The sequence below is a fragment of the Diadema antillarum genome, unplaced genomic scaffold (assembly GCF_040938485.1).
Source record: "Diadema antillarum isolate AM-2024a unplaced genomic scaffold, OU_Dant_1.0 scf00000053, whole genome shotgun sequence".
Classification (NCBI taxonomy): Eukaryota; Metazoa; Echinodermata; class Echinoidea; order Diadematoida; family Diadematidae; genus Diadema; species Diadema antillarum.
Window position 1 is genome coordinate 3,103,577 of NW_027270942.1, and position 23,549 is coordinate 3,127,125.

The 23,549-nt window shown below is 37.3% G+C and overlaps 1 protein-coding gene across 1 annotated transcript; it reads right to left on the reverse strand.

Moving 5' to 3' along the window:
* Positions 1-1,705: 1,705 nt before the first annotated feature.
* Positions 1,706-22,773, reverse strand: LOC139715660 (nose resistant to fluoxetine protein 6-like). The gene is made up of 14 exons (XM_071627217.1): positions 22,711-22,773; positions 21,054-21,214; positions 20,496-20,583; positions 19,888-19,978; positions 12,635-13,017; positions 12,229-12,402; positions 10,685-10,778; positions 9,779-10,058; positions 7,669-7,748; positions 7,198-7,299; positions 5,117-5,255; positions 3,973-4,171; positions 3,042-3,184; positions 1,706-2,159 (listed from the first exon to the last, which is right to left on the reverse strand). Coding segments are annotated over exons 1-14 (2,046 nt in total). The 5' UTR covers positions 22,712-22,773; the 3' UTR covers positions 1,706-2,048.
* Positions 22,774-23,549: the final 776 nt, after the last annotated feature.

The window sequence follows — 23,549 nt, forward strand, 5'->3', positions numbered from 1 at the left end:
CACACACACACGCATGTACACATGCACTCAAGTACACAAGACAATAATAGACATACGGTCGTTTTTTTCAAATGGTCAGGCAAAATGACCAGCGATTGGTATTAATCACCTTAATGATTATCCAATACTTTAGTTCTATAATCTTCACAAAATATCTCACGAAGACAGTGTAACTTTGAATGAAACTCAGATTAACTTTGTTCTTATGATTAATGTTTAGCTCTATTAACAGGGAAGACATTTTGATATCTGTTGGACAATTATGCTGTGAGCTAGCACTGGTTACTCGTTTTTTTGATTATTATATCCTGTTAATCAATAACCAAGATTGTGTCATCATTATTTAAAGTTAACTCCGGTTAACACCGAACCTTTGACTTTCTCTCTGTTATTTTCCACATCACAATATGATAATTATGATGGAAGAACAAACAGCTTTTAAAACCTACGGAATCCTATATAACTCGCAAAGGTGTATAATACACTATGATATACTACAGTTAAACAAGTCTTTGGAAATGATAAACACATTTTATATGCGTAAGCACTTTGAGATGAAAGGTACCAGATTTCATGTTCATGGCAACTTAATAATCAGACAAAGAAAAGAAAATAACCTTTAGTATAATATGAAATGTTTCAAGCTCTACTGTTTTTCACCAAATAGGAATATCCGTGGCAATCACATGCAAATTACACGAAGTCAATGATATGATCACCTCTACCATTCACGGTTCCGACGTAAGAATACCATACGATATCGTTATAGTATGAAAGTCACTATTTCATAGGGCTTGTTAAAGATCTCAGCAGCTATACATCCCCCTTTTCAAGTGGAATTTATGTCTTCGCAATTACAACAATTTTACAACTCCACAAGGACTGACGTAAGTGAAAGATGTACCCCATTTTATGGTCATTCCATGTCAAATGTGTGTGCTGATGAAGTCAAACTGTTGTGCAGATGACATCACATCACATCACTTAATATGCATGGTTAGAGTTCAAAATAAATGTTGGTTCCCTGAGAAGCATCGTAGACAGAGATAGATCAGAGAGTACTCTAAAAGTAACATACCATCAACATTAGAAAGGAACCATAGGCATTTCCGAAAATGTATATACAATATTACGTAGGGTACAGTTTAACACAGAACTGGAAGAGAGTTAAAAAAAAAAGTAATATTCAATAAACAATAGGCTATTGCCCAGAGCGACTACCAAAGTAGATATTTACTTCTTGATCAACTTTATGTCAAGGTGAACGCATTTTTTTCATGATATTCACATAAGGAGATACTCAGAAACACTACTAAATCAAACAAGAGAGTGCAATAAACATCTAGTTAAATCATGTACAAACTGTCCAATAATCGTACGTTATGTAAACATTTCCCACCTTAAATAGTAACTGTGGCCAATATCAGCCATCACCGTATGGCGAAAACATGACGTAAGCCTTTGTAACTCCACAACTTTCTTGTTCTATCTCTCTTTTTACTGCAGAGGTTTTACCTTTCAGATTCTGTTTATGTTTATATCACTCTGGTCATTTTCAAGTAATCATGAACATGTCTATACATGGGGACTACCCTACAAGGGGTTTTCCCACGAAACCGACACCCACGAGTTCGACATTGAAAAAAAAAGGTCCATCAGTCATACAGCCCATGAGTTCGACGCTATAGGAAATAAGGCACTTGAATTCGACACTCGGTAAAACAGCCCACAAGATATTACAACAGGGAGCTTAATGTGTCGGTCTCGATCGTGGGCCTTGTTTGCTTATAATGTCGAACTCTCATGGGCTGTGTGACTCGTAGGCTGTGTAAGTCGTAGAATGTACAATGACCAATGGGTTGTTATGACTCGTGGACTGTATGACTCATGGGTGTCGGTCTCGTAACATACATCCCGTTTCAGAAATGTATTTTGGAAAGATCTACTAGTATGCAAAAGTTGCAGCGTAGGTGCTAACACATCCGTTAGAGTGAGAGCGTGGATGGCCCCGGGATGGACTCCACCAAGCTTAAATGTGGTATATCCACCTACTTCTTGAACATGACCTTCTCCAGTCCCATTGGTGGCATTTCCATGAGCAGCGAGAGAATGAGTCCAGCCATGTAACAGAACACTAGGGTGCCCACGTAGAAGTAGCTCTGTAGGAGTACAGGTCAATATCATTGCAAAAACCAATATACAAGAAAAAATACACACTAGCAGTTTTTGCAGGACATGCCGACAACCTCTGTCAAGCAATTTGATCAATTTACAGGTGAGATGTATACGACGTCAATCTGTCTAGAACCATGCATGACCCGATAGAAGCAGCGTATTTTACAACTTTAAGGGATTGTCAATCTAATCAGGATGATAGCTACTTGTTGTTTTTGTTTTGTTTTTGTTTTCTCCCAGCACATTCGCTCTTGTTGAATGCAGCAAAAATGACCTAACCTGCACACAGCGTTCACAGGTTTGCATCCTGCCTCTGTGTATAATAAACGTTCAATGAATTCCCTACCAACCAATTATTGGCTAATAACATGATCTAGTCCAATAAACACACGCAACTAGAAACAAGTTATTTTAAATGTAAAAGTCTAAAAAGGTTCTCAACAAATTCCAACTTACAGAAATAATAGGGCTTGTCATCAGATGACCTGTAGTCATCTTATAAAATTAAGTCAATACACAATGCACTCGAAAGCATCAGTACTTTAGATCTAACGTATTTTTCTATATTTTGTTCAAGTGGGTTCTTGCATTTCTTTTTTCCCCTGCTGATGTCAGGATGAACATGACCAGTGATTTCCACAAATAAATGAACAGCTTCTTTGTTTCAAGACTTTATTTTCAGCCAAAAAGAGGTATGATACCGAACACAACATTTTGTAAGAAGTACAAATCATAAAGTATTGGACAAAATATGATATTTACGAATGAATATAGCAATGAGAGAAAAAATGCGGACTTTGCGATGCTGACAAAATATTTGCAGCTTCTAATCAAGATATGGTTGAAAAAAAAAAACCCAAACTTACCCATGACAAGTTTCCCCAATGAAATAGCGCCTTGCCACTTAAGAGGACGTTGTAGATGACAAGGGGATGGATGAGATATGTGCAGTACGTCAGACGACCCATTGGGATCCAGAAATTCCACGTCAGAAACGTGTTGACGACGCCTAAGTCAAACGAAAAAAAAAATAGATAAACAGCATGTGTTTGTATTTGTGTTTGTTCGAATGTATCTGTGTGTTAACATAAATTGTATCAACCTCATGTTGGAGATCATATCCGCTTTTATACGTGAATAGGAAAATCAAGACAATTAATGTGCAATATCTAGGACCATTATTGTTTCTTTTTTCCTCATCCGCATCAACTTTGTTCTTATTTTACTCTCAAAGTATTGGCTTTTTCATCACTAATTCTGTTTTCCCTTTCCTTTTGTTAATCATTATACAAATTATTGTAATAAGCCGAACTTGGATATATCTAACTTCACTTTGTTTTTCATGCAAGCTGTTGTATTTTCAGTCATTTTTGTTTCCTATAATAATATGGAAGGTAATAGTGGTAATCATTGATAACGATAATACTTCAGTTCGGAAAATCGCTGATTAAAAAAATGTGTCAACGCATAGCACAATAAACTAATGTAAAAAAAAAGTGGAGGATGGGAACAAAGGAGGCACATACTAAGTCCTTGTTTTGGACTCCCTTTGAGAGCAGTCATTCAGCTGCAAACGGATTTTAACCCTTTGTATGTCACATTCATTACATGTCCATATATAGGTGTGTGCATGTGTGTGTGTGTGTGTGTGTGTGTGTGTGTGTGTGTGTGTGTGAAATCGACACATTTTTGCCTCACAGGCACAGAAAGGGTTAACTAAAGTTTTAGGAGGGTAGAATATCAAACGAAATAAGTTTAAACATGTACATAACTGACAATGAAACTTCGAAAATTCACCTCCGCAGTCGTTGACGCATGCGAAGCAGATCCAGCCAATGGCGATGGACCATGTGAAACGAGTGAGCCCCTCCCACAAAACCGCCTTGTACTGCTCGAACACGAAGTCGGGGTCGGTCGGGTTTAGGGCCCAGTAGAGGCCGTAGACGCAGGCAAACATGAGAGCAAAGGCCACGATCCAACCGGGAAGATAGATCCACTGATGAAAGAAAAATGAAGAAAGTAATGTAAATTTGAAACGAATGTGCCTAGTGTAAAGTAAAAAGGGATCAGAAAGTCAAGAAACTTTGTGGTATGTTGAAATTAATAAGTAAGGATAGAAAGAGACTGGACGATCATTATCTTATATACATGTACTTTCATTATTAAAGAGGAAATCTACCCATTGGCAAAACGAAAGAGAAACACGTTTCCTACAGAACGATATAAGATGACCAAAAATTGCATAAGAAATTCGAAAGATATGATATTTAAAATGTCCTTTTTTAACATTTATTGACCAGTACTAATATGAATATTCAGAGCGGCAAAGTTGGCGATGTCATGCTCTCACAATTTCGTATTGATTTCGTATACAGAAATGACAAATAAATATCATACTTTAGCCGTATGAATGTAAAACTTGCCTTAAAAACACCCAAAATAAAAAAGAAAAGATGTTAGCTCTGATATGTCTTGATATGGGAACATGCTTCTATTTGCATTAGCTAAAAATAACAAAAATTCCGAATTTGATTTGATTGATTTTATTTCATATCTTCTTCTTTTTTTTAATAAATGAAATACAAAGTCAGTTGAATGAACTAGCTGAGCCCAGTATAATTTGAATCTGACAGTTGAGACATACAAATGATTAATTCAAATAGCAAATAAATTTCATATAAGATTATGATATACATGAAAAATTGTGAAGGTATCTATGACATCATCAACTCACTAAAGTTGAATATTCATAAGGACTGGTCGAGAAATGTTTTTCGAAAAAAAAATGAAATTCTGAAATGTCATATCTTCCTTATTTGTCATTCGGTTTTTGTCATTTTGTATCATTCTTTAAGTAATAATTTTCTCTTTTTTCGGAAGTTTATACATTTTGGGGTAGACTTTCTCTTTGAGGCTAGCCAGCATGAATCCGTATACCCACCCATGGCATTGACACCTTGCGGTCCCTGGTATAGAACATGATGTAGCCGACACACATCCCAACAGTGTAGGAGTGAATTCGCGTGTATGGTTTGGTGTAGGTGATGTCAGTATCAGGGATAGGCCGGTCGTTATACTTGCTAGTATAAAGATGAAATGATAAATAGGAGTAATGTGATAAGAGTGAATAAACATTTTGGAAGGATCACATTCATGACATTCAGCAATTATAACATCATGCATATTATATTTACCGTATTCATATTACAAGTAACAAGAACAAAGTATAATGGATCTATCCACCTATCTACATGTTATTAACAATAACATAATTATTACATACTATTATGTGTGTATTGTGCATACATGAATATCATGATTTAGTAATGAACATCCAATTAATATAATGATAACTTTTAACATTTTCATTTTCTTGATTAGCATAACTTTAACCTTCATTGCCGCTACAGCATTCCTCGTCCTTAGTATGAATTGCGGTTTTCTCACTCATTGCCATAACTATGCTATTTTACCCCCCCCCCCCACCCCGACCTCCTTCTCTACCTCAAGTCTATCTTTTTTTTTTCTTTTTTTTTGGGGGGGGGGGGTATTGAATTTATTTGGAGTTTATCATAGGAAATTCGCAATTTTCATATAAAGGCAATGCGTTCATTGGTCTAATTTCCAGACCACAAGACCAGACTACATGATCATTAATTCTTGCAACCCTGTGCAGACGAGAAACGTGCAAAATCCGAGAAATGTGCAAAAACATCTCGCAAATATACAAATCATTTTACTTCAACAATGTATTACGTACATATTTGAAATATATATAATAATTAAAATGACTAAGACTCAATGATGGTGTTTTTATGAATGATTTGTATATGGACCTTTAAATAGAATAAGAAGATAATGTTGAAAATTACAAGTATTATCATCACAAGACGATACTACCCTCCCCTTCCCCCTCTTTTTCTATCTTTTTTTTTTCTTCTGATCCCCATGGAAGGCAAGTGACTCTACAATAGTGTCTCTGAATATGGGTTTTCCAGCCGTTTTACCCTATCTATTACTCTGTCTTTGTTATTATTGTTTTGGTTCTCTGTCTGTAAACTCATACTTTTACCTTTCAGTGATATTAATTTTCTCTTATTTGCATATGCATGTACTGTATATCATTGCATTTCTGTAAACTCTGTATAATTGTAAAGTTATTTCATTTGCATGCCTTTTTATGACGGGATATAACAACAAATAAACAAACAAACGTATAAATGGCAGAAAAAAACTTTCTGTCAAGACTGTGCATGAACATTAACCATTTTCATTTTCTGGAGAACCCATTGACAGATTTTCACCAAATTTGGCAGGTAGCATCCTTAAGACAATAAGATCTGAATTTGTTTAATGAGGTATCTTTCCTCCTCGTCGGGAGTTGGGGAATGGGGGAGGGTGTCAAAGTCCTTAAAGGAAACCCAGACCCAAAGAGATATATGGACTGAATGAAAGCAACAACATTAGTAGAACACATAAGTGAAAGTTTGAGGAGAATAGGACAATCGATGCAAAAGTTATACATTTTTTAAAGTTTTAGTGTTGTAATCACTGGAGAAGGAGACTATAGAGTCTATGACGTCATGTGTGGCCAACAATATAAAAAATACAAATAGAACTCCACACACACACACAAAAAAAAAAAAACATTTTTCATGAAAATTACACATTAAATCCACTTGATACTGACTTATGTTAAGGGCAGTAATTATTTCTCCTGCTTTCTGAAAGCGGTTAGTCAAGTGCTCTTTTATTACTCAAGAAAAGTGAAAGCATGTTGAATTTTCTTTATATTGTTGTCCACACATGATGTCATAAACTCATGTAGTCTCCTATCCAGTGGTTTCAATACCGAAACGTTAAAAATTCATAACTTTTGCATCGATTGTCCGATTTTCCTCAAACTTTCACTGATGTGTTCTACCAATGTTGCTGCTTTCACTCAATCCATATCTCTCTTTTTGGTTTTGGTCAAAAGATAAAAGCTAGCTCCAGAACCAAAAGTGTTTCTATTTTACTCACTCTCCCACGGGATTGATGCCATAGTACCATTTGATGCCAATCATGGATCCAATAGACACCGCGGTGACGGCAACTATGGCGGTGACCCCAAGCTTTGGCCGTCTGAACAGAAGCATAAGAAACCCATTCACTCCGATATGATAAACAATCCAAAGCGAATGAAAATTAAAGGAGGTAATGTCTCCTATACTAGTAAATTTTAGGTTTTGCCATGACAGGGTTCGTAAACAGTTGCAAGCAAGTTCCTAAGCAGTTGCGATCAAATATGATAGCAGTTTTCATTGTCGGAAACAGCTTTTCTTGTCGCTACTTGTCGCAAAGAAAAGTTGAACATATTGAATTGCTTTGAGGGGGGTATATCACTGGGCGGCGAAAGGTTACGAACGAACTTTTTTGACGAATTTGGTGAAAATGATGAAATGTACCAAAAAAAAAACACACAAAAAACTGTATGATGCGATCAATACGTACCGGTAGAGGAGAATGATTATAAAGGGGCTCAGCAAGTAGAACTGCATGTCGCATGCCAGGTACCACGCCCAGCCGAAACACTGGGGAAAAGGAAAATAGCATTAACAAAAATCGAGTTAGAAAAAGAAGAGATATTGACGTGAGACACCATGTAATCACCTCACATCTTACTTATAGCCCTATCACTCATGTGCTACTTTTAGATTTGAAATTGTGTTTGGCAACGTTTCAAAAAGAGACACGCTGAAGCAACAGATAACTTTATGTATTTTGTATGTAATCATATTTGTGTGTTATATTAACAGGGTTCGACTTCAGTGGTGGTCCAATGAACGGGCGACACCAAAAATTTATTTTGGGCCTCTAAAATTTCCAAAAGGGTTATATTTTGGTGGCCCATTCAGGCAAACTTTTAGATAAGTAGTGGATTGTTACGTTAATTTCTTATTTCTGGCCACCAAAATATCACATTGAAATATTTTAGAGGCCCGAGCAAGCCCCGAGAGAGAGAAAAATAAAATGGTGTCGAAGCCTGGATATAACAAACTTGGTCTTGGGGCTTTACAGTCACAGAGCTAAGACAAATTTCAATAAACAACAAAAAAGATAGACTTCAAAGAACCTGCCAATGCAAATAATAATAATAATAACAACAACAACGACAACAATAACAATAATAATAATGACGATGATAATAACTATGATGATGATGATGATAATAATAATAATAAAATTTTTAAAAAAATGAATTTGCCAAAAATGTATGTCTAATTTGTTTGTTTTTTGTTTTTGTTTTTCAGGCAAGCTGCTCATTGTTATGGGCACATTAAAGGGGAATTAATCCCAAATATACTTACGGATTGAGCGACTGCAGCAATATTGGTAGAACACATCAATGAAAGTTTGAGGAAAATCGGACAATCCGTTCAAACGTTACGATTTTTTTTTTTTTTTAATTTGGTGACGAGACTGCTGGATCAGAAGACTACTAGATCATGGCATCACATACTAGTAATGTACTACGATTTAAAGAAAACATATAAAGAAAATTCCACAAAATATAATTCCATATGAAAGGTGCAGATTTCGTGGACTTTTTACTGAAACATGTCAAGGGGTAATATTTGTCGCCTTCTTTTCTGAAAGAGGAAAATCTAGTGCTCTTTCATTATGCTAGAAAAATGGAAATGATGTTGAAAATAAGTCAACATGTATTTCTAGGTTTCATGTTCCTTTTTTATGAATCCGCGGAAAGACAACCAAGCATGACTTTGTATTCAAAGACGTATATTGATTACTTAATGATTGATCGTAAGAAGGTTGATTATCATTTTTATTTCAAATTATCTCTCTTTTTTGGGGGAGGGGGTTAGGATTTAGTTAGGATTATAGGCCTATATGCATAATAGGTTTTCATGTACAGTGTGTCCACAAAAAAAAATTACAATCCGATTTTCGCATAGATAACACCCAATGTAATTAAACTGTCTAAATGCTACTTGAAGGTCTTAAAATATAACATCGTAGCTCTATTTTGCAGAAAATCCTATTGAATTTGGTTAAGTGGTCACGGAGAAATGTGGATTGTTGTAAAGCACGTCATGAGTCTGATTCTTCCAAATTTAGCACTTGATGCTCTTGTGTGTGAATACAATAGACGACTGCAAAACCTAGAGGGAAGAGATTCCTGACATCCTCTACAAAATTCCTCATTTCTCTTTGACCACTGAAGCAAATCAAATAGGGTTTTCTGTAAGATGTGGGCAATGAGTTATAGTTTCATACCCTGAATTTGTATTTAGATTGATATACTATTTTTAAAGATATCATTGCGGAGCTCCTGTTTTATTTTATTTTATTTTTATTTCACTTTATTTCATTTATTTATTTATTTATCTATTCATTTATTTATTCATTATTTTATTTTTCATTTTTTATTTTATTTATTTATTTTTATTTTATTTTATTTTATTTTATTTTATTTTATTTTATTTTATTTTATTTTATTTTATTTTTTTTTTTTATTTTTTTTTTTTTTTTTTTTTTTTTTTTTTTTTTTGGGGGGGGGGGGGGGGGGAGGACATACGATACATTGTAACGGGGAAAGTACCGAGTAGCTGTTGTCTCCGGGGAAAGGGTATAAGTTGTTGATGTAGAGAGGGTACGTCCACCAGGTTTCTCGGCAGTTATCGCGTATGAACTGGTTGTAAAAGAAGTCGAGTAGAGGACCCTGGCCGGCCATGTGAATTCCCAGTGATACCCAGAGAGCCATGGCGCCCAGAAGGGCCGGGGTCAGGCGCCAGTAGCGGTGGAAAACGTACATCGCCCAGTTCATTTTGCCCTTGGTTTTGGTGAGTTTCTTTAGCGTGACGTACGTGACAAGGAGTCCCCTAACGAGAGAGGAGATTGAAAGGGTGCATGATATGCAAGATGAGTCATGATCTAGGAGGATGCACGCATATAAAATTCGAAAAATTCTTTAAAGTTATGTAAAACACTTTTTGAAGGCTGAACTCACTGCATTCCAACCGAGGACTTATGGCTTATCCGAGAGCTTGGTGTAAACCTACAAGATGGAAACAAGTCCGAATTTTCCTAATCCGCTCAATTCAGCTAAGGCAATCTTTTGATAAGTCTAAAGCCTATAATGGGTCACCGGGTCCGCGAATTACCTATCTGGAGGGCGAATATTGCAATTAACTTCTGCTCGGAACTAATGATGCCATTTGTCTTCAGAGGCCTTTTTTAACACCTTGAACTATTTCAATACCTATATCGCTGGTATGATACTGTATGGCATCATCATAAATAACAATGATAATGATAATAATAATAATAATAATAATAATAATATTATTATTATTATTATTATTATCATTATTATTATTACTGATATAGCGAAAATCATCATAAAAATAATAATGATAATTACAATAATAATAATGATACTAATGATATGACAATAATAAAAATGATAATAATTCTATGCATTTCTTCGAGGCTTCAAATGTCTTACCCTATCACGAAGAAAGTGTCCACGGAGAGGGTAGAATGCCTAATAGCCATCATAGGAAAGCTGAGTGAGTTCGTAATCGCATAATAGTAGTTATCTGAGGCCAAGAAAAAACAAAATATAAAGTATTGTCCATTAAGAATAGATCTAGCGTTATCATAACTATACATGGATATACTTTCGATGCCTAATCTCCATGAAGCATACGAAAATCTACGAAAGCTAATTTACTTCATTAAATCTGAGAAAACGATGGCCAAGATGGTCAAGATGGCCAAGAACATGCAGATTCTTTGTGATAAAGAGAACACGTATAGAGGGGACATCATATCATTTGATTGCTCTGAAGAATTTCATGGTAGAGATGAGTGTAATGTGTCGCTCGTATTCGTATTACTATTGACATTTTATCATTACCATCGTCGTATAATTCATACTTCGTCATTTTACATTCATCGACATTTTTAGAGCAAAAAGGCGGTAAAAGGGGTCATGTCCCATTGAGCACGAGTGAGAAGAAAATCGAACACTTGCGTGAAACTACCTCGTGGTGAGTCTGTTTTGTCCCATAAGAGCTCTTGTTATTGTTATAATACATTCATGTTCACGTCCCTGTTAGTGTAAATGTTCACATGATACAATTAACTATCTATTTGTCTCTGTCCTTTTCATCGTCCCTGTCCCTTATCTCTGCTTTGTATCTTCATCTATCAAAATTTCATAATATTACTGCATTATTATCATGATTAGAGAGGATATTGATTTGCAGATGGCACACTCGCCACAAGTGTTGTACTGCTAGAGATGCTCCCCCGGTATTTTCAAAATGATCTCATTGTTATCTGTACTTTTGTACATCGTCTGCTGAAGTAATGTCATTGAACTGGGAAAAAAACAGAGCGGTGAAATAATAAAGGGAGAAGAACTAATTAAGAGGAGATGAGGAATAAGAGGAGACAAATCTGGGAATACGCCTTACAAGCAATGGCTGTTGTTGTTGTTGTTCATTTTCCATCTGTGAAGATGGCTGGATAGCCCATATTCAGCTACACTAAGCTGGTCTTCCATGGGGTCCAGTTGGATGTACATGGGGTGGGACCACTTCACCGGGTTAGACACCCTGCTCTTTGCGATGAATGAATGAAGCGGGATCTTTTACGTGCATGAGCTGTGACTCTCTCATACACGGGACCTCCATTTTATGTCCTATCCGAGGGACAGAGTGTTTATGTAGAGAGGCAGAGTGACAGAGTGTCTATGTAGAGAGGCTCTACATAGATTCTTCATATTTCACGTCTTAATTGTCTTATTCGTTGGATACGAAATTCACTCATTCAATTTCTTGTTATATTTATGATTTGTTTTTGAAAACATGGAATGTGAGACAATAAAAACAAACAAACAAACAAACAAACAAATAATAAAAGAGCGGGATAATCATGCACGAAGAGGAATGAGAAATCCAGGGGAATGAGGATTGAAAACTGAACCGAGATTAGCAACAACCGAAAATTGAAAGAGAGAAAAAGAGAGAGAACGAGTCTGACCGATCTTTTGGGCGCCGTAGAGGAAGAGATTGCAGTGCAGGAGAATGACCCAGAACATACTGAGTGTGCGCAGACCGTACAGCGCGCCGATATCCGATTTGGAGCGCTTGGCGCTGAGGAGAAACTTGAGGTTCGAAGCCGCGGAGTAAGCCATGAGGATTCCATCGATGGTTTCTACAGGCATGAATCGATCACATTCCCACCATTTATAGAAGAAATGATAGGTGCATGAATATATGGAATGCATGAAAAAATGTTCAATTATGTCCAAGCAAAGATAAGTCATTGCAAACCTAACTGTGTGACGTCAATCGTTATGTCATTATAAAGCAAAGAATCTTCGGGTGTGTTTAATGACTCATGTTCTTTTCATGCCCTCCTTGGAAACTACAGGCCAATTAATTACCAAATGTTTTGCTCCTCCCCTCCCGGTCCTGTCCCGCACTGTCTCCCCCAGCGTGGAGTTGCTCAGAACTCCGAGCGTTCTCATTTGGTTCTGACTTCCAGGCGGTTCCCAGGGACGTTTCCACGACGACGGGATCTTGGACCGGCGGGTCGACGTCGCCAAAGGAGCGATACTTTTCTGCTTGGGTGTCCTCCAGCGGTGTCGTCGGGCAGGCGGTCGTGAATGCGAGGTTCTGAGTACCGCCGTTGGTGAAAGACGACTGGACGCGATCATCGATGGGGATCGATTGAGTCGGTGAACGATCGTTCATGAAGTGCTCGCGCAGGTATAGATCGTAGATCGTACCGATCACGACAAGGGCGGCAATCAAACTGAACACAGTCCTGGATAGAGAGATATTTGATCGAAGCAGCTTTCACTCACAAGCTATATACGATAAATTTTATAATGCACGGTATAGTCTGGTAGGAATGGGGGGTCCCCATGCACTCCCGAACACATTTTTTTAACTTACTTTTTTTGTAACCCTTAGGGTGTCTAGTTAATGATTTTTTTTTTTGTTCCCAAGAAAAAATCGTGTCCCATGGGGGTCATTGGCGGCCATCTTGGCAGCCATCTTGGATTTTCAGGGAAAATCATTATCTTCCATAACTTTTGAACTACACAGCACAAAATTATAAATAAAGCATTTCTTCAGGGTAAACGTGACACGAGGAATCGATTGCAATGGTTATTTACGCGATCAAAGCAAGTCTGAAACAAGAAAAGCCTAAAAATATGCAAATTTCGGTGTCATTTTCACCGAAAAAAATAGTTTAACTTTTGAATTACACAACATACAGGGACAAATAAAACAGTAATTCAGAGTTAATATGGCATGAGGAATCGTTTGAGAGAGTTATTTACATGATTAAAGCAAGTTACATACAAGAAAAGTCCAAACATATGAGGAAAACCAAAAATATTCCCAAGTAGTCTATATACATATATACATGACAATCTCATATCTCCTAAGAGTAAACTAACCTCTTTTTCTTAACAGTCTGGTAGGAAAGGGGGGGATCCCATGCACCCTCCTTTTTGTATCCCTTAGGGTGTCTATTTGATTCTTTTTGTCTCCAAGTGAAAATCGTGTCACATGGGGGTCATTGGCAGCCATCTTGGATTTGCGAGGAAAATCATTAATTTCTATAACTTTTGAACTTTCCAACATACAAGGACAAATAAATAACTTCTCCAGGGTAAATTTGGCATGAGGAATCGATTGACATTGTTATTTACATGATTAAAACAATTATGATACATGAAAAATCCAAACATGCGAATAAAAAACAGTGTTGTTTGCTCTGCCCAAATAGTCCATATATACATGACAATTATATACCTCATATGATTGACTAACCACTAAAGTCTAGGAATGGGGGATCCTCATGCACCCTAAATTTTTGTATCCCTTATGGTGTCTATTTGATGATTCTTTTTTTTTTTTTTTTTTTTTTTTTGGTTTCCAAGTAAAAATCGTGTCGGGGTGGAGGGGAGTCATTGGCGGCCATTTTTGATTTGAGAGGAAAATCAGTAAATTCTGTAACTTTTGAATTTCACAACATACAGGGATAAATATAACATTTCCTTCAGGGTAACTGTGTCATGAGCAATCGATTGAGATGGTAATTTATATGATTAAAGCAAGTTTGATACAAAAAGTCCAAAATACGAAAAATTTGATGTCATTTACACCGTATGAAGAGTACCCAAAATCCGTATACATACATGACAAACTACTTCACAAAAGTGACTTGGCACTTTGTCTTTAGATCATAGCTCAAATATGGTGTTTTGTATATCCAAAAAAAAAAAAAAATATGCAACATGCAACTCCAAGCATTTTGACGCCTCACTTGTTGAAATCAAATGAAAAATGTAAGCACGATGGCAATTCATATGCAGATACCCGTAAAAAAGCAGATCGAAAGAGGTGAACATACACATTTTGATAACAACATGTGAAAGTGACTAATCGACAAAATTCAAAGCTAAAATGTAATTGAACACTTTTTGTGTGCATATTCTATTTCATATAATTTTGTATTTGAAGAGTTTGAGTAAGTGTATTTCTATAAAGGAAATCACTGTACCAAAATGCTCTGTCGGTTTCACCAATTTAGGTGTCAGATTGTTATCATTAAACTTACTTAAGAATAAGTTAAAAATGATTCATTCAAACGTATTTGTTTAAAGCCTTTCTGTCTGAAAATAAAAATATGAAAATCACTTGACAGCCAGAAATCCACTCTCTCTCTATGACTTTAATTTGTCTAACATATTCTTAATTCTCATCCTATGCAATTATACAAACCACAGATTCGGTAAGCGATAATATGTTAGCTTTTGGTTTTACACTTCTGGTAATTTCCAGTCATCATCAAAACGATCATTGTAATCAATGTCTGGCTCCTCCTCTTCATCCCCCTCCGTCTACGGAGTAACTTTCTGAAGCAAGTCAATGAGGGAAGTGGGAAGGATAGGGCCACTTGACCACACCGGATCCATGATACCGAAGGCTGTCTTATGCCACCTTTGTCCAGGATTAAAGAGGTAGCGCACCAGAAGATTGGCTAGTCAGATCGCTTGAAGACGGCAAGGTGGTACCCATGGTTCACACATTGAAAGTGTGAAATAAGGTTGCCTCTGCTAGGTGGGAGCAAGGAGAAATCCACCTTGGATTTGGTCATCAGTTGCTCACCCTCTCCCACCATCTGTTTCAGCATGATGCTGCGAACGCCATTATGATAGACTTCTCCCGGGCCTCGCTATACATTTTAGGCATGTGAATGCTTCAATGTCATCTGTCACCTCTGGCTCCACAGACCACCCATCACCAAGATTTGTGAGGAAAAAACACTCAACTTGGCATATTGTAAAGTCATAGTCTAAGATTTTAGTAGTGTTTATTATGATATAATACTGAGCAACTTATTAGATTTCAGTTAAATACTTCTGAAATCATGAAATCAAACAACTCTCACCTGAATGCTATGTGGTATGTGGGGTGACTTTTGTAGATTCTTTAGGGGTCCAACTTTCCCCAACCCATTAAGGCACTTTAATTGTTACATCTTCCCCGGTAAACACATACAGTCAAGGTATTTTGGTATACAGGATATGAGCTCTCGTTGATTCTATAAAAATGCAAGTTAATTGACAATGACAACCTGGCAATACGTGACAGTCCGTTTATTAAGAAAGATACTACATTGTAGAATGGATTAAGCAAGGACCAAGGGGATCAAGAAAATGTGTGTCTAGATTCCTCACCAAAGCTACCTTGTACCCAAGTTTAGCAGAGCACTTGAGGTAGAGCACGACCCTGGTGTCCGTCTCCTTATACTGGTTAGACAGTCACTCATGAATATCGCGCCATTGTCTCTTGGAACATATCATTGTGTAAACAAAAGGAATGTAACAGAAATCACATTCTCTGAAGCTTAAGTGATTCCTGTTACATTCTTTTTGTTCACCTAATTATTCATCCCAGGAGACAATAAGCTCTATCCATGAACTGCCGTCTAACCAGGAGAAGGACACCAGGGTAGCGCTCTACCTCGAGTATTCCACTATTAAGCTTGGGTACAAAGCAGCTGTAGTAAGGATACCAGACACAGACATTTTCTTGATCTTCTTGCACTATGCTTACTCCGTCACCCTCACTATCCTCCTTGATAAATGGACTGTCGAGCATTGCCAGATTGTGATTAAACGTCGTTGAACTGGCATACAGAATCAAAGGGAGCTGGCTACTGTACCACAATACTTACATGTGTTTACAGGGGAAGATGTAACAAGTGCCTTCAAGAGCAGGGGCAAAGTCGGACCCCTAAAGAATCTACAAAGCCACCCCATGTACCATACAGCATTCAGGAGAGAGTAGTATGACATTATAATCTCTGCAATATTTTACTGAAATGTGGTAAATTGTTCAATATTACATTATAATGAACACTGCTGAAATCTTACAACATGACTTTGAAATGTGCCAATGTTTTTTGTCCCCCACTTAAACCTTGGAGATGGGTGGTCTGTAGAGCCAATAAGAGGTGACAGAAGACATTGGAGCATTCACATGCCTAATGTATGACCATAAGAGGTGGAGAAGTCTACTTACAGCAGCATCATCCAAAGCAGATGATGGGAGGGGGCGAACAAATGACGACAAACTCCAATGTAGATTTCTTCATGCTCCCACCTTGCAGAGACAACCTTATCCTACACATTAAATGTGTGACCCATCGCCTTGCCATCTTAAAGAGAGCTGACCAACCAATCTTCTGGTGCTCTGTATATGACTCCTTTGATTCTGGATGGCAAGTTATGATGGAGCCAGTGTGGTCAAGTGGCCCTATCTTTCCGACTTCCCTCATTGACTTGCTTCAGAAAATTACTGAGGAAATGAAGGAGGATGAAGAAGAGGAGCCAGACATTGATTACAATGATCGTTTTGATGATGACTACCGGTATAGAAATTAAAGAAGTGTGATATGAAAACCTGATATATCGCATAACCGCTTCTGTGGTTTGTACAGTTACACAGGATGAGCATTCAGAATACTTTTTAAGAAAAGTGAAGTCATATTGTGTTACTTTATATTTTTTCAATATACGTTAATTCCATACTTCATGAAAAGCATATACACATGTCACAAACGTTGAAATATATAGATGATGACTGGCGGCGGAGGGAACATACCCAATGTTCCACCCGAAGGGTTTGAAATGCTATTGAGGGAGGTTATAAGTGCGGTGCGGTCCTAGGCATTAATTCTGTCATTTGTCACGTGGAAATGTTTTCCCATGGGAGAACATTACAAGAATGTTCGCCCTTGGGCGAACATAACGAATGCACTTCCATCACGTGACTGTGTTCAGCCAATCACTAATCGGCATGTGACTAACCCTTTCAAAATATCATTATGTCTTTTGATAATAGCTTGAATATTGCGTCTTATACCAGACAACTTTTAACAGAATTCGAAAGGAAACTTAATTCCAATCAATGTGAACTTGAATTGAATGCATACAGGATGTAAGCACAAGAGCGATTCATATGCAAATATTTCTAAATTAAAGTAGCAGCAATCCACATTGATATACAGTCCCTATTCACAGGCTAGATTTCCGGCTGTCAAATGAAATGTTTCTCTTTTTGTTTTCGGACAATAAACTTTAAACAAATACGTTTGAATGAACTGCTTTTTTTAACCTGAGAATAAATGAAACCATTTTGGCATCTAAATTTTTTAAATCGGCTCGACATTTTGACACAGTGATTGTTTCCTTGAATATATCCCAACTCAAACTCGTTTTAAATGTAAAATGAAACGAAATTGAACGCGCACAAAGAGTGTTAAATTTCAGTTCAAGTTTTATCTTTGTCCAGTAGTCACTTTTAAGTGTTGTGATCAACATTATTATCATGCAATGTGTCACCTCTTTTTAAGGGTATTTGCCTATGAATTGCCACAGTGCTTACATTCTTATTCTCTTTCACCAAGTGAGGGGTGACAATGCTTGAAATTAATTTTCTCTTCAGATTCTATCTAATGTTTTTGATACAAAACAAAAAAGGCCCATTTGGGCAATGATCTAAAGACAGAGTTGTTAGTCACTTTTGTGAGGTATGCAATTTGTCATGTATGTAGCATGAAATATTTGGGCCATTTCCAGAGTAACAGCACTTAATTTTTCATTTTTTTGGGACATTTCTTGTATCAAATTTGCTTTCATCATGTAAATGACAATCTCAATTGATTCCTCATGCTGTGTTTCGTCTGAAGAAATGTTTTATTTGTCCCCTGTATGTTGTGTATAGTTCAAAAGTTGAACTATTTGGGTACTTTTCAGTGTAACCGATACAGAATTTTTCATATTTTGGACTTTTCTTGTATCAAGCATTTTTTAATCATGTAAATAACTATCTCAATCGATTCCTCATGTCCCATTTACCCTGAAAAATGTTTTATTTTTCCTTGTATGTTGGAAACTTCAAAAGTTATAGAAACTAATGATTTTCCTCGCTAATCCAAGATGGCTGCCAATGACCCCCATGTGACACGATTTTCACTTGGAGACAAAAAAAAAATCAAATAGACACCCTAAGGGATATAAAAAGGAGGGTGCACCACGGGACCCCCCCCCCCCCTTTCCTACCAGACTGTTAAGAAAAAGAGGTAAGTTTACTCTTAGGAGGTATGAGATTGTCATGTATATATGTATATAGACTACTTGGGAATATTTCTAGAGTAAACGACACTGGTTTTCCTCGCATGTTTGGACTTTTCTTGCATGTAACTTGCTTTAATCATGTAAATAACTCTCTCAAACTATTCCTCATGCCGTATTAACTCTGAATTACTGTTTTATTTGTCCCTGTATGTTATGTAATTCAAAAGTTAAACTATTTGGGTAGTTTTCGGTGAAAATGACACCGAAATTTGCATGTTTTTAGGCTTTTCTTGTTTCAGACTTGCTTTAATCACGTAAATAACCATTGCAATCGATTCCTCGTGTCACGTTTACCCTGCAGAAATGCTTTATTTATAATTTTATGCTGTGTAGTTCAAAAGTTATGGAAGATAATGATTTTCCCTGAAAATCCAAGATGGCTGCCAAGATGGCCGCCAATGACCTCCATGGGACACGATTTTTTCTTGGGAACAAAAAAAATCATTAACTAGACACCCTAAGGGTTACAAAAAAGTAAGTTAAAAAAATGTGTTCGGGGGGTGCATGGGGACCCCCCATTCCTACCAGACTAGTACAATGATTATTTTCTTCATTTCTAGATTTCGGTATGAATTTTAGTTGCTGCTGGTGAGTTTAATTAAACATTATGGGAAAAACAGATCTGGACTGAACAGCTAATATCGATCGAAAACAAAATAAAACAATAAACTACACTGAAAAGTCCTGTATTCATAACTGTGCTGGTATACATCTATATCCTCATTTTGTGAACATTATTAAACGACAAAGCGGCTTTTTAAAATCCTTTTCAGTCTTTGAGGTTATAACGTTAGTAAAAATATCACTCTCTAAAATTTTGACCAGATGTAAAACTCTATGCCAAATTCGCTAACATTTTGCAGTGTGCTCGATTTCTTATGACATTTTAGATAATGACGTCTGGCAGTTGGCATAGCAAAAAGAGAGAAAGAGTGGAATATAGGTACCTACAGCAAGTACTTTGGCTGACTTACAGGACTGCTATGGCATCAGCACCCCAGGGCTCCGGCGCAAAGCAGTTGAAATTTAGTTTCGGATCCGTGACATTGAACACAGTTATAGACACTGCGGGTTCGGGAGAAAAAGGTGACAATTACAACGATGGACCCTCATGTGATACTTATAGGCTTTGCACAGTGATATCCGAGCTGGTTGTTAAGATAGTTGGCCTTTTCTGTTTGATCTGTACTGTGTACAAGCTGTTTCGGTTTTAATTTTAGAATAAAAAATACTATCCTCCAAATCAAAGCTACTTCGTCAAGACTGTTGATGACAAACAACTTCAATGAGCATGCTGAATTAATAAAATCAATTCTGGTGACAATAGTAAGGAAATAAGGTTACGCGATAATGATAAGATGTTAAACCCAAAAAGTAAGCTGTAAGACACCATGTTCTACGACACTAAAACCGTGATCTTACCATTTAAACAGCTTTGATACCGAAAATATATCAGCAATTCTATTACATGTATACCCCTGTTCATTTACTTACCTCGTTCTCGTAGAAATATTATACCGAAATCAAATTAAGACTTAAAACAAATGAAAATAAGGGCATAATCAAGTAAAGAGTTATTTACTCTCATCGGCGATCACGTTGACCTCCTCCCCCGAGCACGAAGACGGCCAGCACGTTCCGACTTGGATTTGTAACATCGAGTCCGGGTCCTACAACACGCCAAAGATATAGAGTACCAAGGTATGATGTTAGTGTTATTCATCGCCATGGAAGCTGGTTCTAAAATAACCTCACCTGACCCGATCTGTGAACACTATTGTTGCTAACCATGCTCACACCTGCATGGTTCCCTTTAAAACTCATGTTCCCTATAACAAAAGGTAATGACTGCGACATCCATGCACTCTTGATAATCTATGTCCTCATCCATTGCATGTCTGTAAATCACAGATTAGATGATATTTGATTTGATTTGATTTGATTTGATTTGATATGATTTGAACGATTTGATTCGATTTTTTTCCGCATTTAATCAATAACAAATTGAATACAAATGTCAAACGCACAAAGACAAAGAATCACAATTGCAGTGATTTAAAACGATAATATAACATTAAAGGTCTAGTTGTCTACAGAGTTCTTCAAAAGCCAAAAGGTCACAAAGTTTATCAGCTCATACCTCTCCGACTTCCGTCATAGCCATGCAGTAGCGGGCGTCAAACGGGGAACCACTGGCGTCGCCTTTATTAACGTCCAAGCACTGCTCGATCATGCCGTACTCCACGGCGGTCCAGATGAATTCGACCTCGACACCGGGCATATCACCGAAAGACGTGACCACTGAATTAAGCGGTGAAAGTGTTGAACAAGAGTCAAGTGTACGGGGTGGTGTGAAACGTTAGAAAATTACCCTCCCCCCCCCCCCCAGCAAAGAGGAATCATGCTCTTTGTGTGTGTGTGTGTGTGTGTGTGTGTGTGTGTGTGTGTGTGTGTGTGTGTGCGTGTGTGTGTGTGTTTGTGCAAGTGTGTCGAGTGGACTAATATGAGATTTTTGTTCATGGCGGGTTTTTAGCGAAATGCTGTATTCTCAAGTGAGCGGTGTGTGCCATGAAACAGATATTGATTAGTTTGATCAGGTTGATCAATGTACCTTTTTTTTCCTGAGATTTGTGCTGAACTTTATATCATTTTTGTATCCATGGTCTGATTTGAAGAAAAAAAAGGAAAAAACAAAAATCTTATATTTATACCTTTTAAAAATATGATTCAGCAGCACAAGTGTCAGGGTAATGAAGCAGATATTGATTAGTTCATCAAGATCACTTTTTCTGAGATTTATGCCGAGTTTTATATCACTTTCATATACATGGTCTGATTTGCGAAAAACAAACTAACAATGAAATAAAAATAATTATATAGCACCGTGTGTTTAAAAAAAAAAAGAATGTCATTCAGCAGCACAAGTTAGAAAAACAGCTGCTTATTCTTGTTCAAACTAATTTCATTGAGAAAAAGAGTCTGATGTTGAATGAAATTCAAATAGGGGCCTAAAGAACATCATTTGAATAGATGTGTTTATGCGTTGCTGTTGTTGTTTCTCGTTGGCTTTTCCTCTAACTGCGTTGAGTGCAGTGAAATTTACAAGTCGAAACACATCGAAAATATTATACTGTATATGAAAATGGATGATTGTTACAATATGCTTATAAGGTTAACATGAGTAGGGTTCAAGTGCTAAATGGATTATCTCCATTGGCTTGTGTGTATACATTGACGTCGATCGTGTATAGTCAGTTACGCACTTCACTCTCTCACACACACACACACACACACACACACACACACACACACACACACACACACACACACACACACATGAAGTTTATGAATGTGCATATAGGGCTCTCACTGCTGCTGTTGTTAGTTTTTTTTTTCTGTCAAAGAAGGGTAGCTCGTAGAATGATATACGGGATCATCCCACTAGACCGACACCCATGCACGAGTCATACATCCCACGAGTTCGACATTGAAAACAGGTTCTTGAGTCATACAACTCACCGTAGTCATGGGTTCGACACAGGACAAATAAAGCCCACGAGTTCGACACAGGTAAAAACAACCCGAGAGTTCGACAGATACAACACGGGACTTAATTTGTCGGTCTCGTGGGCCTTGTAAGCTTAGTGTCGAACTCATGGGCTGCATGACTCGTGGGCTATATGACTGGTGGGTGTCGGCCTCGTGACGTGCACCCGAATACACACGTTCATTTCTCTTTATCATTTTCGTTATTACAGACGAAGAATCTCCCACGACAATACGTTGCTTGTGCTTACTTTTGCGGGCGTAAGTTGCTCCAATAGCCAAATCTGTCGAATACTGTTGTAGATCAGTCAGACATTGCGTCGGGTCCTGAAAAAAGGAGGGATTTTGCATTTTCAATCTTATGACACATGGCTTATATGCGACACGGTAGATCGCAAACATGGGTAGACCCTCTCCTATTCCCTTCGTTCTGGAAAGAAAACAAGTCGTTTATGCTCTGTTCTTCTTTTGTTGCTTTTTCTTTCATTCCTGTTATATTCCTGCGCATCTTGTTTTCTGTGTCATTTCGTGCAATGTCGTGTTCTCAGTAATGGTCACGTGATTTAAGATCTCACCCATAAAGAAATGACATATTTCAATCTCTTGTGCTACTGGCTTACGATGAATCTGAATACAAACAAAGCTGGTAGCACATTGATATCAGCAAACTCTGCTCGACACTATATTGGGAAAGTATACAAGATGTGTATTAACTCACCCCGAAAACAGAATTTAAAAAAAAAATCAAAACGTCTAATGACTAAAACGAGCGGAATGCAGTCACAATCATTGTTTGTAATTAGTTGTATAAGGAGATTAAAGTGCAATGCAATAATATACTCAATTTGACTTGAATAAAATCAGATGAAGAGAATATCACCAAATGATGTAGGAAAAGAAAATAGAATAATGGCCTCTCTGGTATCCATTCTCACCTTAGTATTGTTCACCATCTGATCGATTACAACCGGTCCAACAGAAGGATCGGTTAGAACGGCGTAAATAGCCCCCAACGCTGTGTATAAATGCCATATATGGTAAAGAGAGGGAGAGGGAAAAGGAATGCAGAAAAGTTAGCCATGGACAAGAC

Bases quoted from the DNA above. Each gene is read 5' to 3' on its own strand.
- LOC139715660 (XM_071627217.1), bottom strand. The intron at 20,584-21,053 runs GTATGAGCTGAT...GGCGTGTTGTAG, and splicing joins CTATGACGGAAGTCGGAGAG to GACCCGGACTCGATGTTACA. The intron at 7,300-7,668 runs GTACGTATTGAT...GCTTCTGTTCAG, and splicing joins ATAATCATTCTCCTCTACCG to ACGGCCAAAGCTTGGGGTCA.